Here is a 16,059-nt window from a genome sequence, read left to right on the forward strand (position 1 = left end):
TAACTACAAGATAAATAAGCATAACAAACTAACTAATTAATAAGAAACAACTAAGATCAAATGAAAAGAAAGAAGCTAAGCTAATCAATTACCAAAAAGAAAAAAAATGTGAATAGTACCTAAGCATGAAATAAACTAAACTAATTGTAGTAAAGAAAACGTGAATGCATTAGATCAACTTTAGTGTTATTCAAAACTAATTAATTCAAATCTAACTATGTAATTATGAATTATGAACTTAACTACTGAAATTGTAAATGAGGAAAAATAAATTCTGCTAACCGAATTACTCTAACTTAACTATAAAATTTAAACAAGTCTTTATCACTTCACTACCGCAGCTGGATCAATACTGTTTGAAGTACTTGATCAGAGGAAAACCCGATCTGCAATATGCAGTCAGCAGCCTTCACTCTCTCTCTCTGGGAAAATGGGAGGGGAGGGTGAAGGCTGCTGACTCGAGCCTATCAGATAAGTAGCAGCTATAAAAGAATACCTGAGCCTGACAAAAGTTGGGCCTGGACCCATTTGATCAGTATTGGATCTAGGTTAAATCTTGACTCGTCGAGCTCTAATGGGCCTCACCAGGTTAGGGCCAACCCAGTTCCACCCCTGCTCTAGGTATCAATTACGAGGATTCTTATTAGGTTTAATCTTCATTCTGATGTTGTCATATTAATTATATTTTTGTTTTTTTAATTCCCTTGACTTTTTTAATATCTTAAAAGTATTTTTATTTAGGTTATTGTCTGCTACCTGGGTGGGTTCCAAAATCTCTAGTGAAAAACTCTAAATTTAATTTTTTTGCACATTTGATTTGATCCCTCTAGATGTGTTTTACATATTTGATTTAGTATAAAACGGCGATCGGATTATGTTTCTCTGACGTATATACCAGATTTGTTGGGAGTTGGAAAATCATTTGTTTAATATGTATTGAATTTTCAGCTCTCAAAAAATCATGCTTTTACGGTGAAAAATTTTATTTATTTATTTATTTTGACCCTGTTGAATGCACGCATGTGGTTAGATTTGGTTAAAACAACATTCTCAAATAAGTTTCAAATAAAGGTTTTGAAATCCAGAGGGTAGCCAATATTTTTTCCTTTTATTTTATAAATATTTATAAATACTAACAAAAAGCTTGTGCAATCCAATTTGACTCAATGAGTGACGTGTATAGATTTTTTTACTGAGAGAAACCTCTCAAGCGCAAAGACAGGGCTTACCCCTTAGACCACATGGAGTCACCAAGCTTCGACTTAAGCAAGGGGTGACACCCATGGGATTTGAACCTAGACTACCCGTCAATTGGTCTAAGCCCCACCCCACTACGCCAAACCCTTTGGGTCTGTGTCACGGGCATGGTTTTTCTTGTTTTTTTAAGGCAAGCTGGGGTTAGGCAGACCTCTACCAGTTGTACAACTATAGTATTGGGATTTGAAGTTGCAACGTCCCAACACAAGGTGACGTGCACTGTCTGCTCCTACCAGACAGGCAGAGCCCCCGTTGGTTACCAATACGTTAAACAGCAAAAAAATGTTAAATACCAAATACATTATTTGAAAGGTTTTGCTTTCAAAAGGACACCTGAAAAAAAAAAAAGGCACAAAAGAACAAGTTGCAAAAAAAAATTGGCAATATATATGAAATTTTGGTTGTTTTGGTTTTGAATTTGTAAAGCATGGTGAAAAAACAAAACCGACATTATATGATTTTCTTTTTTGAAAAACAAGTTAGGTTGTAGGAACTATGAGATTCAAAATTAAGAATCATTGTGAACCAAACCCAAGATCCGATCCAATTAGATATATAATTGAGTTTTTTTGAAAAATACCTTTTTAAATATAAATGTTTGTGTTCTAAACATTTCTCTCAAAAGAACGTTTTATTGTGAATGTTTTGAAAAAGACAGTCTCATTTGTTTTTTTTTCGTTTTAGGGTTTTTATTGAAAAAGACGTGTTTTAAGGGGAGTTTGCTAACTGTGGACTATATGGTGGCGAGTTGCAGGTCAAACGGGATTTGCCAGAATTACTGGGCTTCCAACCATGTTTGAATCCCATCCATCTTTAGTGTTAGGAGTAGGACCTACCCATCATGAGTCCTGCATTCCTTCCCTTCACTTTGACTGTGCACAGGGCTGCTACCTACCAAGCTTTACCAACCCCTGCTGGTGGATCTTCCCTTTCCCACCAACCTTCCTTCCCTTCAAATTGTTATTCTGTACAAAGCAAAGCAAATAGGAGGAAGGAGTGTTTGGGAGTCTCTCTCTCTTTCTTTCTCTCTCTCTTACTAGTCCTCCCTTGTTTGGCTTTGGTTTTTTGCCCCTCTCTCTTTCTCTTGTGTTTGGTGCTGTTGTATCTCCAATTCTCCCATGGAGGGATCCCTCTCATTGTGTGCTTCTCACCATCCTTGTTCTTCCTCTTCTTCTGCTTCTGCTTATCTCAACGTCAAGCATGCCAAGGGAGTCCCTCCCTCCTTCACTTCCTCGCCTTCCCAATTATCCTGGCACTCCCATTTCCGCTCTCTCTCTCTTAGGTGAGTCTTTTCCTCTCTCTCTCTCACTCTCTCATGCATAGCTTATTTATTAGCTTGTTGGATTAGGAATATATGTAGATTTCGATCTTGGTAATTTGGTGAACATCGCTGTTTTTTTAAAATGTTTTAATGTTTTAATGAAGATAATGACTTGAATATAATCCTTGCATGTGTATTGTGTTCTTTTTGAGAAAATTCAAATTTTGAGAAATAAAAGAAAATCTGAGTCGGCTTCTTCTTCTTCTTCATATGAAAGAGGGAACTTGGGAACTTTTCGTTCAAACCATCATTGTAGATTGGAGACAGTTTCCACGCAGACCAACATCTTGGTTTCTCTGTTTCTTCGGTTCTTTGTTGTATATTATATGTTATAGTGATTTGCATTTTTCGTTTTCTTTTAAATAAGATCAAGTGAGATTAAAGTGGAATCGAACCGATCGAAAGCTTTCATTAGAGCAGATGGCAGTAGCACCATTGATTCGGTGCATCTCGACAATGCCTTGAGCCCGAGGGTTAATGCAGTGAAACCTTCGAAAACGGTAGCCATTACAGATCAGGCAGCTGCTCTCATAAGGACCGGAGTGCCGGTTATTCGTTTAGCAGCCGGGGAGCCTGATTTCGACACTCCCCGACCAATAGCCGAAGTACATTCTCGATTCTTTTCTTCTTCTTCTTCTTCTTCTTCTTGCTTAACTCTTGAAATCTTTTGTTAGGAACTGCTCCTAAGTTCTAAGTGTTTCAAGGATAATTGTGGAACCTGTAGGCTGGAATTCAGGCTATTCGTGAAGGATACACTAGGTATACGCCGAATGCTGGTACAATGGAGCTCCGAATGGCAATCTGCCATAAACTCAAAGGTTCGTTTTGGCTTTTTCTATACATGGAGTGAATTTTCTGACGTATGATTCTCTCTGTGGCAACTTTTTGATAATTCAAGGTTTTCTTTTCTTTTCTTGTTCCTGTTGTAGAGGAGAATGAGATCTCTTATTCTCCAGATGAGATTCTGATCAGCAACGGGGCAAAACAGGGCATCTTGCAAGCTATACTTGCCGTTTGTGCTCCAGGGGATGAGGTAACCTTGAAAACTTCATAATGTTAACATATTGGCAGAGGAAAGATGAGAGAGAAACACACTCACACACACTCACACGCACAAAGTCTTCAAAAGTATGCTTTAACCATGGACCCTCACCTTTCCCATATGTTATAGCTCTGTACTGTACCTTGGAACCAGATTTTGCAACATGTTTTGGATTTTAAACTCCATGTTACCCTTCTACCAATAAATATCAGAAAGTAGCAGATCTCCTACCCTTTTTCATCTGCCTTTATCAGAATCCATTTAAATTCATTGGTGTTAAAGCCCCAATTCACATAAGTGATGCATTTATTAACTGGGTAATCCTTAGTACTTTCAGTGTGTAGCTTCATGATGACATTGAAGGAGATACACATGTATTTTCTTATGACAGTAACATATGTGCACTATCCAGGTATAGTATAGTTAAACAGATGAGCGTTCGACATACTTTTGCTAGAAACTGTTCTTTTTACTGCATATTAATATCATCAATACTTAGCTCAACTACACGGGACTACTCATCATTCTTATCAGCACCAAAACTAGAGGTTTTCTGTATAGATGTGGCAACTAGAAACGGCCCAAGCAGCACAATTGGCTCAAGTAAATCCAATAGCATATTGAAACAAATAGGATGCGTTATTACCTTTTTTTTTTAAACAAGAACGCGGGGGGCGGGGGCGGTTACCCCGATTTTATATTAAAGAATAATGCATTTACAAAAGATCTCCCTCAGGGGGTAGCCAATCTGGTGGCTTGTCTTTCCAAATCAAATTATTACAAGATCGAAGCATGAAAAGAATAGAGCCCATTGCCATCAGAGGGCCTTTTCATAAAACATCTTTGCAAAAAAAAGAATTGGTCAAAGCAAGCATTGGGATTGATGATCGGTGTCCCTTGACAGCTCCCCTCACATTACTGCACCACCTTTGGTTGTTGGAAATCATGCACGCATGTGTTCCTTACTGAAGTGACGATAACAAAAGGCAGACAATCTCTTTCAATGAAATTCGAGGTTGAAGCTCTCTTCATTCCTCCTAAGCAAATAAATCCATCTCAGTTGTAGATGGCAAAGGAGAGAAGATCCCACCCTCTATAGGTTCATGATGAAAATTTGATAACATGAATACTAGGTTCAGGTAGTCAATAATTATCAACTATCAATCCTGTTTTTACAAACAGTGATATAAATTTCTTCTGAGTAACCGGCCACTCTATCACAACAAATTGTTCAGTGCAAGACGCCCAAACCAGTTCATCAATTGCAGATCTCTCTGGGAGCCCTCCCTCAGGATAAGATGTGTTCCTCAATTTCCAAATATTTCAGCAAACTATGTGGAAGGTAATGTCCCAACAAAGCTTAAGCCATGGAGGATGAAAACACAATGTCATCCACCATTTCAGTTCCCGAGTAAAGTCTAAATGCGGTGCCCTCTTCTTCCCAAAGAACCTACACACATGTTTCCAAATTAATTGAGCAATAGAGAACAAAAATACTAGATAAGATTGTGTTTCTTCATGCTTAAAACAAAGAGGGCATCTATTTGGCATTGCTACCCCAAAATCCTTCAGTCTATCATGACTAAGAAGCCTTCTATGGCCAGCCAAATAAGCAACCCATGAAGCCCTCGGCGGAATTCTTTTTGGCCACACATAACCGTACCACTCATGAGATGGGGCTTCCTTCCGAATGGAATCCCAAATATCCTTCATACTGATTCCCACAACACATTCAGAGCCTCTCCACCACAGCCTATTAGGGCTTTCAGAGAGCTGAAAACCAGTCAGATTAGGCCACAGACTTTGAAAGCCCGAAAAAGGAGCAAGCCGATCCTCACATAGCGTTAGTCCATCCTTAACACAAGTTTTTTTTAGATTAACAATCCTGTGTCTTTCTTCCTCAGGGATGAGAGATTGTAGTGGAGTACCCAGCCAAGTGTCTGTCCAAAATCGAGTAACAGTCCCATCCACAATCTGACAAGACATCATAGGTTCAATCTTCTTCCATCCCCATAGAATCCCCTTCCAAGCTCCAGAACTTCCATCCGAATTGGCTCCCCAGCGTTATTGCTTTTACAAAAGGAATTCAACTGGATAAACACTTAAAAATTTGTATTAGTATAAAATGCACACACTTCCTCTCTAAAATATTTCCAAGGTCTTATGGTAAGGGAAATAAGATTTAAATATTCAATACAATAAGTCATCTTTATTTCTAGGACAGTAAGAATTGATAATTAATTAAGAAAGCATAATGATCAACAAATTACTTTTTGTGATTTTTATGTTTAATTTTCTGTCGACTATCCTTGGTCTGTGTGTGGCTGGGTGGGCAGGTGGAGGGATGTGTTTGGAAACCATCTATGGACTGTGTACATGTGTGCCGAGTGACAGGGATGTATAAAACCTGTAAAGAAACCTTTGTTGTTTCTTGTCCTTCTTTAATTAGTTTGATTCCAAATTTTCCTTCTGTATAGTGTCGTACTCTTCTATTTCAATTTTTATGTATTAAACTCAAAACCTACATAGGTTTTAAGTTTTTGTTATGATTTTCATGGTAAAATTCTGATTGAAATTTTGATCCCTTTATTTTCAACAAATCTTAAGTAATCTTCATTGTATGAGTAACCTTGGATAAATCATCATTCTGCACTGAAGTGGATTACAGACCTTCTAACTCAATGGTCACTATGTGGCATTGAATCCACTAAGCTGGTGAGTACTTAAGCAGTGGGAGTGCTGATGGTATGGCATTGATGCAGTTGGAGGCCCAATCCAGACCTTGTGAATGACCTTTGATGAGCCTGTTTTATGGCGTACACTAAATTGGCCTTTTCAATTTTGTTCAACTTAGTCAAGTGGTGTATTCAAAGATAATTTAGCTGGTCATACCTGCCAAAGACATTGATGGACTCTACTTAGTGATACTATGGGCCAACCCATGTCTTAAGTCTGAATAGCTCTCCTTTCACCAGCATCAAACTGGTAAATGATTGTTATGAGCCAAAAGATTCACTTACAGTGCTTGGCTTTGACTTGCATTCCGTAGATTGAACTTATATTTGTGCTAATCCAAGGCAATCGACAAGGTATTGACAGATTATAGAGCTATACGGTCAAATCTGCTTTATCCTCTGTAAACTAACAAGGCAACCCCATCTCTAAGGCATGGAACACTTCCAACTATATATATATATATATATATGAATGAATTCCTGCCCACTAAAAAACATGCCAAACCTACTCACTAGTGGTGCAGCTGCAACTTTCAGTGAAGATTCCGGCCAATTCCAGCGGAATCCGGGTGGGCCAAGTACTTTTTGGCATACTACACATCAAGATCTTTCCAACGGTGGTCTCGGATCGAGGATCAGAGATACTTCGTGACATGACCCGTTTTATCGTACTCACGCCCTGCATAGTTACAGAGATCTGGTTTTCCTGCTGACTTTGTTGCCATTTTTTGGCGGCATCCAGCAATTTCTGGTGGTGTGCCAACTATAGTCGGCATCCCTACCGCACTGTGAGCCCAAAACCTCCGGGCACTCATCCAGTCAACTGGCAGTGGCAGACTATCTGGTAGACCCACTTGAAGTGGTGCATTTGATCACAGGTGGGTCCAGGTTTTAGTGGGTAGGTTTGGCATGTTTTTTAGTGGGCAGGTTTTCATCCCTGTATCTATATATATAATGCTGACCTGACCATTTGAATGAGCTGGAAATCATATTTGTGAGTTATGTTGACCCAATCCAACATCATGGATATCTAGCATGGTCCAAATGCTAGGAACTGGCTTTTGGATCATGTGTTTTCGACGAAAAAACACAATTTTCTGAGCCGAGAAAATGCCACACATTGTGAGCTCTTGATTTTTCAAGGTTCATAAAATCATGCTTATGCTTCATAATAGGATGATTCAAAAGCCAATTCCCACTAGCCAAAACATGTAATCACATCTGTAAGGTTAGTTTCATGAAAAACAATACAAAAAAATAAAAAAAAAATGAAAAAGAAAACTCATTCAGACATCATGGTGACCTGAGCGAATGCAGTCCCTATATATATACATATATTTAGAGAGAGAGGGTTACTAAATGAAATATGCTAAATGAAACATGATAAATGGATTTTTTGGCTTTTTTGGTGCTTTTTTTCCTGATTCCAACCCCATAGATGTGTTCGGCATAGTCGATTTACTAGGAAACAACATCTGGATCATGTGTTTCCAATGAAAAAGCAATATTTGGAGCCTCAAAAATTTACAAAGATTTTGGTCAGATGATTTTTTGGACCTTACAAAAGCCCACCTATGTATTGGAATTGATCGCTCCAAGAGCTGGTCCCTATAAAATCAAGTACACAGATCACATCTGTATGGTCAAAATTTAAAATAAAAATGAAAAAGGCCCGAAAAACACAGATCACATCTCTCTCTCTCTCTCTCTCTCTATATATATATATATATATATATATATATATATATATATATATATACATCCTGGATACTTGTTTACGTGACTTTAATCACAAATAAATTTTAGGACCTTGTATAAAAAAAACGAATTATGGTCAAGCATGAATAGCTTCCATGTGATTATCTTTAAACATACATAGGTTTTTTAACTTTGTTCTTGAGTGAAAAATAAAATATAGTCAGTGTTTTCGCCAAGGATTTTCTAACTAATGGGCTTACTATTTTGTATTCTGTTTTGTCCCCAGTTGTTGTCATTCCTGTGCAGACATGGTTATGTACACATCATTGTCATTCATATACATTTTCCAATTTGTCATGTTTGTGATCTTTTTTGGTTTCTTACTGAATGGGTCACCAACCTCTGCAATCAGGTCATAATACCAGGACCTTTCTGGGTCAGCTACCCAGAAATGGCTAGACTGGCTGATGCTACTCCAGTGATAATTCCAACACCTATAACAAATGACTTCCTTGTAGATCCAGATGTTCTGGCCTCAAAACTCACTGAAAAATCAAGGATGCTGATTCTGTGCTCTCCTTCTAATCCCACTGGATCTGTTTATCCAAGGAAGCTGCTAGAAGAGATAGCAAGAATAGTTGCAAAACACCCCAGGTTACTGGTAAGCTTTCTCAAGAACAAATTAACAACCTTGTAGTTCTGGTTAACAGTTGGATATATGGTATTATCTGATTCCTTTTTCTGGTTTCAGGTACTGTCAGATGAGATATATGAGCGCATTACATATGAGCCTGCTCAACACACAAGCTTTGCTTCTTTGCCTGGTATGTGGGAGAGGACGTTAACTGTGAATGGGTTCTCCAAGGTAATATTCTCACTTGGAAACCTTCATTTATGTTTGTTGTTAATCATGCAGATCAGTTAATGTGTACATGTGTGTGTGTATGAGAGAGAGAGAGAGAGAGTATGATGGTTTTATTATATTAGACTAATGCACGTCTTTGCTGGCATAAGTCCTATGAAAAGCTAGATATAACATTTTCTATATATTCAATATCGTCAGCTTGCTATTCTAGAATGCTTGACCATAGAGAGTGTACTGTGTGGCTGGTTTCTTTTAGGGATAAAAATTTGAAGTATTCTAAGATAATCATTGCCATAAAAAAGGTAAAATTGTCAATTGAACTAAGCCTTAGTATATGAAAATGCAAATTAGGCTATCTTGATCATGTTCCAGGAATTATTTTTTCCAAATCTTTATTGGATCTGTACAAATGGAGAGAGAGAGAGAGAGTAATGTATAGACACACCAATTTCAGGATCCAACATATGAGATATGTTTGACATGGTCTACTTGCTATTTTGCGGGTTTTATCAATGTCATTGTCAAAAGATTCAATTATTAAGAGATGAAAATGAAAAAAAAAAAACAATATTACTTATAAGTAGCCCCTACCAATCTATAACTAGTTTTGCAATACAATGAACAGAGAACTCATTGTCTTGAATATATCCTATTGGTGTATTGTTCGAAGCATTTAACAAGTAACATTAAAGGCATTTTATGTCAATTAATATATGGTGCACTGGTCAAATATGAATTATAGCATCCGATGATCTGTCTGCTTTTTTTTGTTAGATGACATTATACTTAAAAAGATTATAATGTACTTTTATGACCAGGGACCTTTTTCTGGCCATTGTAACGCATGTACTTGTACATTGCACTAATCATCAGGGAGAATTTATAAACACAAATTCCTGTGCTGTTTGTCCATTATTTTTGGGTATCATCTTTTGGAATTTGAGCTGAGACTCCTGTGTTAACCTCTAAAAAGTGCTATGTCAGTTGACAATGAATTGTCATGGTTTTCAAGGGCATTTTGCTCCTCCATATGAAAAGCTTGACATCCTTTTCTCTTTCTCTTTGTTTTTATGGAGACAAAAAAGGGTTTAGTGGCCTTTATTCATCCTTCATAATTTAGAAAAGAATAAATGATGCATTCATGCATGCACACAGTCCCTTGTGGAGAATTAGCAAATTTTCTACATTTTCCTGCCCTAAATTTATTTTTGATATACCATGGTGACTGCATTTTCCATCACCACCAAGAATATTTTAGTAAACTTTCAAAGGCGCCCATGAAAAGATGTTCCAAATGACAAATCTTGGTGAAAATTTGGTGTTAACATTTTGGTAAAATTCTTATCCACAGTGGTGACAATGGTATGGGGCCACCATGGTATTTTGCAATTTGTTAAGGACAAGAACATCTGGAAACTTTAGTAATATCCATTGAAGGCTATGGACCTAAAATCACACACACACACACACACACACACACACACACACACACACACACACACACACACACACACACACACATTTGCACACATGCATACATGATATTGTGAAGATTTGTCTATTGTGAATTGATTTCCTAGCATAGGACTCATGTCCAAGCTGCGTCATGCATGTCATTTTCCTGAAAGTAACCAAGTTTTACACTGTTTTAATGTGTACAGGCTTTTGCAATGACAGGATGGCGGCTTGGTTATCTTGCTGGGCCAAAGCACTTTGTGACAGCTTGCAGTAAAATCCAGAGTCAGGTAAGCTGATTCCTATGGTATATTTGTCTGTTACTTCATTGATGAATGATGACTGAGTATGACTTTATGATTTGTGGGTGGCCATAGTTTACCTCTGGTGCTAGCAGCATTTCTCAAAAGGCAGGACTTGCAGCATTAGGTATGGGATATGGAGGAGGCGAGGAAGTGTCTGTAATGGTAAAAGCATTTCAAGAAAGGAGGGACTTTTTAATTAAGAGGCTTAGAACGTTGGATGGTGTTAAGATCTCTGTGCCACAGGTAGAGCTGCCAGTTGTCACTGAAATCTCATGTTTTTAGCTTAACTGCAATGTAATGGGCATTGGAGGAGTGCCAACTGCCAGTGTCATTAGCATTGATCGATACAAATACATTAGTGTGGATGTTTTCCTACATTTTCTTTGTAAATCTTAAGAGTGTCTTGATATAAATAAAAAAGGAAACAGATGAAAAGCCAATAGGAAGAGATGGGGAAAAGTATACGCTAAGAAAAGTTCCTTAAATTTTTTAACAAAATATAATATGCAACCTAAAAGTTATAAAAAATGATAAAATTTTGTTTATTGCATCCTTAATGTTTAAAACATTTTTCAAAAAGCCTTTGTAAAGGGGAAAAAATTAATTTCTAAAATGCCATTGAGTTTTGCTAAAAATGGTTAAATTTGAATACATTACATGAATATCCTTTAAAATAATTTAAGCATTTTATGTTAATATTTGATATGCTCATTATATCACCAATATCTGTGACTATGTTCAAGTGGGAGCAGCAAATGAATGTGATCAAGTGATATAGCCAAGTTATTCCAATTATGTTAAACATTTGAATGCTCCACTAACTGTCTTGTTGATTCTTTGCATCTGCAGGGTGCTTTCTATCTTTTTCCAGACTTCAGCTCCTACTACGGGGCAGAGGCTGAAGGGTTTGGTGTAATTGATAGCTCTGATTCTCTTTGTCGATTTCTGCTTGACAAAGCACAAGTATGGCAGATATAATCTAAAATTTGAATCACAAAGTTTGTCATTATATTCCTCCAATTCAGGCTAATCCTCCATTGCTTTTCAGGTTGCCCTTGTCCCTGGGGATGCTTTTGGTGATGACAACTGCATAAGGTTTTCATATGCTGCGTCTCTCTCAATGCTGCAGGCTGCCATGGACAAGATTGAAAAGGCATTGGCTCTCCTCAAGCCTGCCATTCCAGTTTGACACCAATACGGTCTGTATCACAAACTTTTGCAAGGTGGTTATGTCAGAATTTGCCAGCCATCTATTTGTAGCGTTGCAGCATTAAGCAGATGAGGTTTTGGATAGCTGATGTTATGTGGCTAAAAAGAACCAATAGTTTGCTGTAATAAGTGCTTTTTCTGTTGATTTTCTTTTGTTTTCCACAAGCTAGTGATAAAATTTCTGGCATTAATGATGATTTTTTTACTGCAATTCGTAGTGATAAAGGTCAAGAAACTCTCTCTCTCTCTCTATATATATATATATATATATATATATATGTGTGTGTGTGTGTGTGTGTGTGTGTGTGTGTGTGTGTGTGTGTGTGATTTTTGAATGCTTGAATATTTATGAAGATTATGAGCCATTGATTTTAAAGCCTTAAAAAAATCTCATTTATGCATCAAAATCAGATGATTCAAAAGAGGATTCTTATAAACCCAAGCATGTAGATCACATCTGTATGGTTAGATTCAAGAGAAATGAACAAAAAATCCTTGAAAATCATGGTTCACATTAGTTCTCATATTTTCAGTTCTCATATTCTAGTCTCTCTCTCTCTCTCTCTCTCTCTATATATATATATATATATATATATATATATGTGTGTGTGTGTGTGTGTGTGTGTGTGTGTGTGTGTGTGAACACCTTTTGGCAGAGTCAAGCTTGAATGAGATACATGAGATATTTAACTGTCCACTCTTGGTAAGTAGGGCACCTTTGGGCCTAATGTCATTGTCTAAAACTCCTGAACCCCTTTTGACTATATCTACTATATACAAATGCATACTATTTAATCACTTTGAGAAGACCTCTAGGGTGTGTTTGAATCCCTGATCTCAGTCCTAAGGTCCTGAGGTGGTGTACAACATGCTGTAGACTCAAATAAAGAAAGAGAAAAAGGGTGAAGAAGAAGAGCACAAAGTTACGTGGTTCAACCAATTGTGCCTACATCCACTGAAGAAAGGGATAAAATCTGCTCATTCACCAGATTACAAGTAATTACAACATAATTAGAGGTAAATGCATAAGACATGCATCCCCAGTACAACTAATACACAGATTTCTCTATCTTTTATCTCTTCATTTCAACAAATGTAATCTTTAATTTTCTCTTCAAGTTTGCGTGATCTGGCTGGCATAGTTGGCATTTCTATCTTCACTACTACCTTCATTTTTATCTTCAGAAACTGTTGATCCTTCTAAACATTTTCCTGAGCTTACTGTCAGCAACTTGCAAATGGACGAAACAAATCATCTGACGAGCTTGCATTGGGCAACTTTCTCATGAACAAAATGGTAGTCAATCTTAATGTGTTTTGTGCGGATGTGGTAGATAGGTTGACAGATATGTGAAGAGCAGAAATATTATCACAAAATAGAGTGAGAGCTTGAGATAAAAACATGCCAAGATCTCAGAAAATGAATGAGATCCAAGTCGGTTCAATAGTAGTGGATGCAAGTGAGATATTCTACTGGCAATTTCAGAGCTTTATCTGGTGATGGTTGGCTGTTTCTTTGCACTTTAGAAAATGCAATTTCACCAAGACAAATACAAAATCTCGAAATAGACTGGCAAGTGTCAGGGCATCGGGCTCAATCAACACAGGAGAATCTGTATAATGCCAAAGGATTGTCGAAATAAAAGCCTTATTCCATGATTAATAGTTCTATTGATGTATCACAAGATCCGTTTGACTAACTGAAAATGAAACTTAATAGGTGTCACAAAATGGCATGAAATTTGAGCCACAAGAAATACTAAATAAAAACAATAATGTCATCAAACATAAATGAAATCCAAATGCATGGCTAAATCAAACTATACATAGTCATGAAGAAAAATAAAAAATAAATCTTTTATTAATGATAAACATTCACACAAATATATAAGGTAACCTCACTTCAGTACTCATGCACGCACACGTATACACTATATATATATATATATATATATATATATATATATATATAGGAAAAGTGGTAGCTGCCTACCACTTTTTGTACCTACCACCAGTAAATATGTGTTTTCATGTTGTTTTTTACAAATCTGACCCTGCAATTGTTTTCAGCATGGTTGATTTGGTAGGAAACGACACAAGCAAGGGCGTAGCTAGGGGGTAGCCCAGTCCTGCCTCCCGAAACAGTTAATTTTTTTTTTTAAAGCCCAGTCCTAGCCCAGCCCTGATTCCATATGAAATAGATTTTTATCCATTTTTGTAGCCCAGTCCAGTCCTAACCCAGCCCTGACTGCAGCAAATAGTTTGATTTGTCCATATGAAATAGATTTTTATTAATAATTGTAGCCATTTTTTATTTTATCTCAAAAAAAAAAAAAATCCCGGGGCGCTGCCCCCGAACCCCCGACTATCGCACAAATAATTTTTTTTTTGCTACACCCCTGTTTGCCCCCCCCCCCCCTCACATGAATCCTAGCTACGCCCCTGGACACAAGGAGACATTTTAAGCATTGATTTTTTTAAAAATTAGGCCGTTGATTTTTTAAATCTTATAAAAACCTACATGTGTGGATCGAGGAGTCGATTCCTATAAAATCAAGCATATAGATCACATATTTATGGTTAGATTTTAGAAAAAAAAAACTTTCAAAGCCTGGTAGGCTTGCAGTAGGCACAGAGTAGGCAGCTACCACCCTACAGCTACCACCCTACCATATATATATATATATATATATATATATATATATATATATATATATATATATATATATATATATATATATATATATATATATATATATAGTAGCCCGTATCCTCAGATGCGCTGGGCATCGGATGCGAGTTGTATTTTTTTTATGCACGATTTCAGGCTTTAGCGGCGGCTGCTATAACATCACAGGTAGGGAATCACGATGCTCAAATGAAAATGATTTCTAGGCTTGGATTCTGCCTTCAACAAGAAACGCAAATACTTTTTTTCTCTAGTCAAGTTATCATTGCACATATTCGTGTCAAGCTTATTTACAATGTTTCACCATACTTCAGTTGAAGCAGTAGCTTACTATATGCAAAAATATTGGTTGGATACACTTGGAAGGACTTGGGAATGGTCACATTGAGTCCTTGATCCTGCAAAATGTCTCCTTGTGACATTTTAAACCAATAGCTGGCTCAGCTTGTCATCTTCTTTTGACACAATTCTCTCTGGTAGGTGCATAATGCCGAAGCGAGACCCCTTAACCTTGTATCAAAAGTAGGATAGCTGAAACACAATGAGGACCACTATGCTTCCAATTCTAAGGAAAACATGCAGATTCAACCCAACTCAATGTTCATGTTACGTCTACTTGTACAAAAATTGAAACAACAATGCCAAAGGAACAGAAAGAATGCAAAATACATTTATCAGCACCTAAATTGAATCTCAACACTTCCAAATCAGTAAATCCTCCCAAAATGAAATGATATACAGCTTAAATGAAAAAAGTGGTCTCTATGATAATATTTGTAGAAAAGCAACCTTGTTCATCTAAGATATTTTGAGAGGGGCACAAGAGCATATATATTCCTTCTCCTGGGACTTTGCTGCGTGCCTACTTCAGCAGAATGAGCATCCATTGTTGGCGAAACTGAGTACCCAAAAAAAAAAACAAGAAAAGGTGTGCAAGAAAGTAAAGTAAGATTCGGTCAGCGACTCCTGACATGGGAAATTGTGAGCCCTTTTGATATCCGTTAGCTACATAAAGACAAATTACTATCCAAAATAATATTCATTTTTGAACTACAAAAAATCTTTTATATACATAGGGTGCTTCTATGGTGGTACCCATCACAATAACTTAAAGGTGGTACACACTTAATTTACATAGATCTAAGCTCCAAATGCAAAATCTAACCTTTGGATCATGCCTATCATGTTTTATTAACTATTTTCATGTGATAAACATAAGATGTGCAAGATGCTTCTATGGTGGTACCCATCACAATAACTTAAGGTGGTACACACTTAATTTACATAGATCTAAGCTTCAAATGCAAAATCTAACCTTTGGATCATGCTTATCATGTTTTATTTACTATTTTCATGTGATAAACATAAGATGTGCAAAGAAATAAGATGCTCCAACATTGTCACACCACAACACAGGAACCTGATTATGAGTAGCTACTCAAAGCTCATACAAAAGATGTTGGAGCCATGTCACTTCCGCACC

At 37.0% G+C, this 16,059-nt stretch overlaps 1 protein-coding gene across 1 annotated transcript; it reads left to right on the forward strand.

Moving 5' to 3' along the window:
• Positions 1-2,246: 2,246 nt before the first annotated feature.
• Positions 2,247-12,098, forward strand: LOC149846968 (bifunctional aspartate aminotransferase and glutamate/aspartate-prephenate aminotransferase-like). Its single transcript, XM_089998237.1, has 10 exons — positions 2,247-2,539; positions 2,946-3,183; positions 3,303-3,396; positions 3,508-3,611; positions 8,466-8,714; positions 8,805-8,918; positions 10,580-10,663; positions 10,751-10,921; positions 11,528-11,641; positions 11,727-12,098. Exons 1-10 carry the CDS (start codon positions 2,376-2,378, stop codon positions 11,865-11,867), a joined length of 1,473 nt encoding a protein of 490 aa, XP_089854363.1. The 5' UTR covers positions 2,247-2,375; the 3' UTR covers positions 11,868-12,098.
• Positions 12,099-16,059: the final 3,961 nt, after the last annotated feature.

The sequence above is a fragment of the Nuphar pumila genome, chromosome 2 (genome assembly GCF_984573655.1).
Source record: "Nuphar pumila chromosome 2, dmNupPumi1.hap1.1, whole genome shotgun sequence".
NCBI lineage: Eukaryota > Viridiplantae > Streptophyta > Magnoliopsida > Nymphaeales > Nymphaeaceae > Nuphar > Nuphar pumila.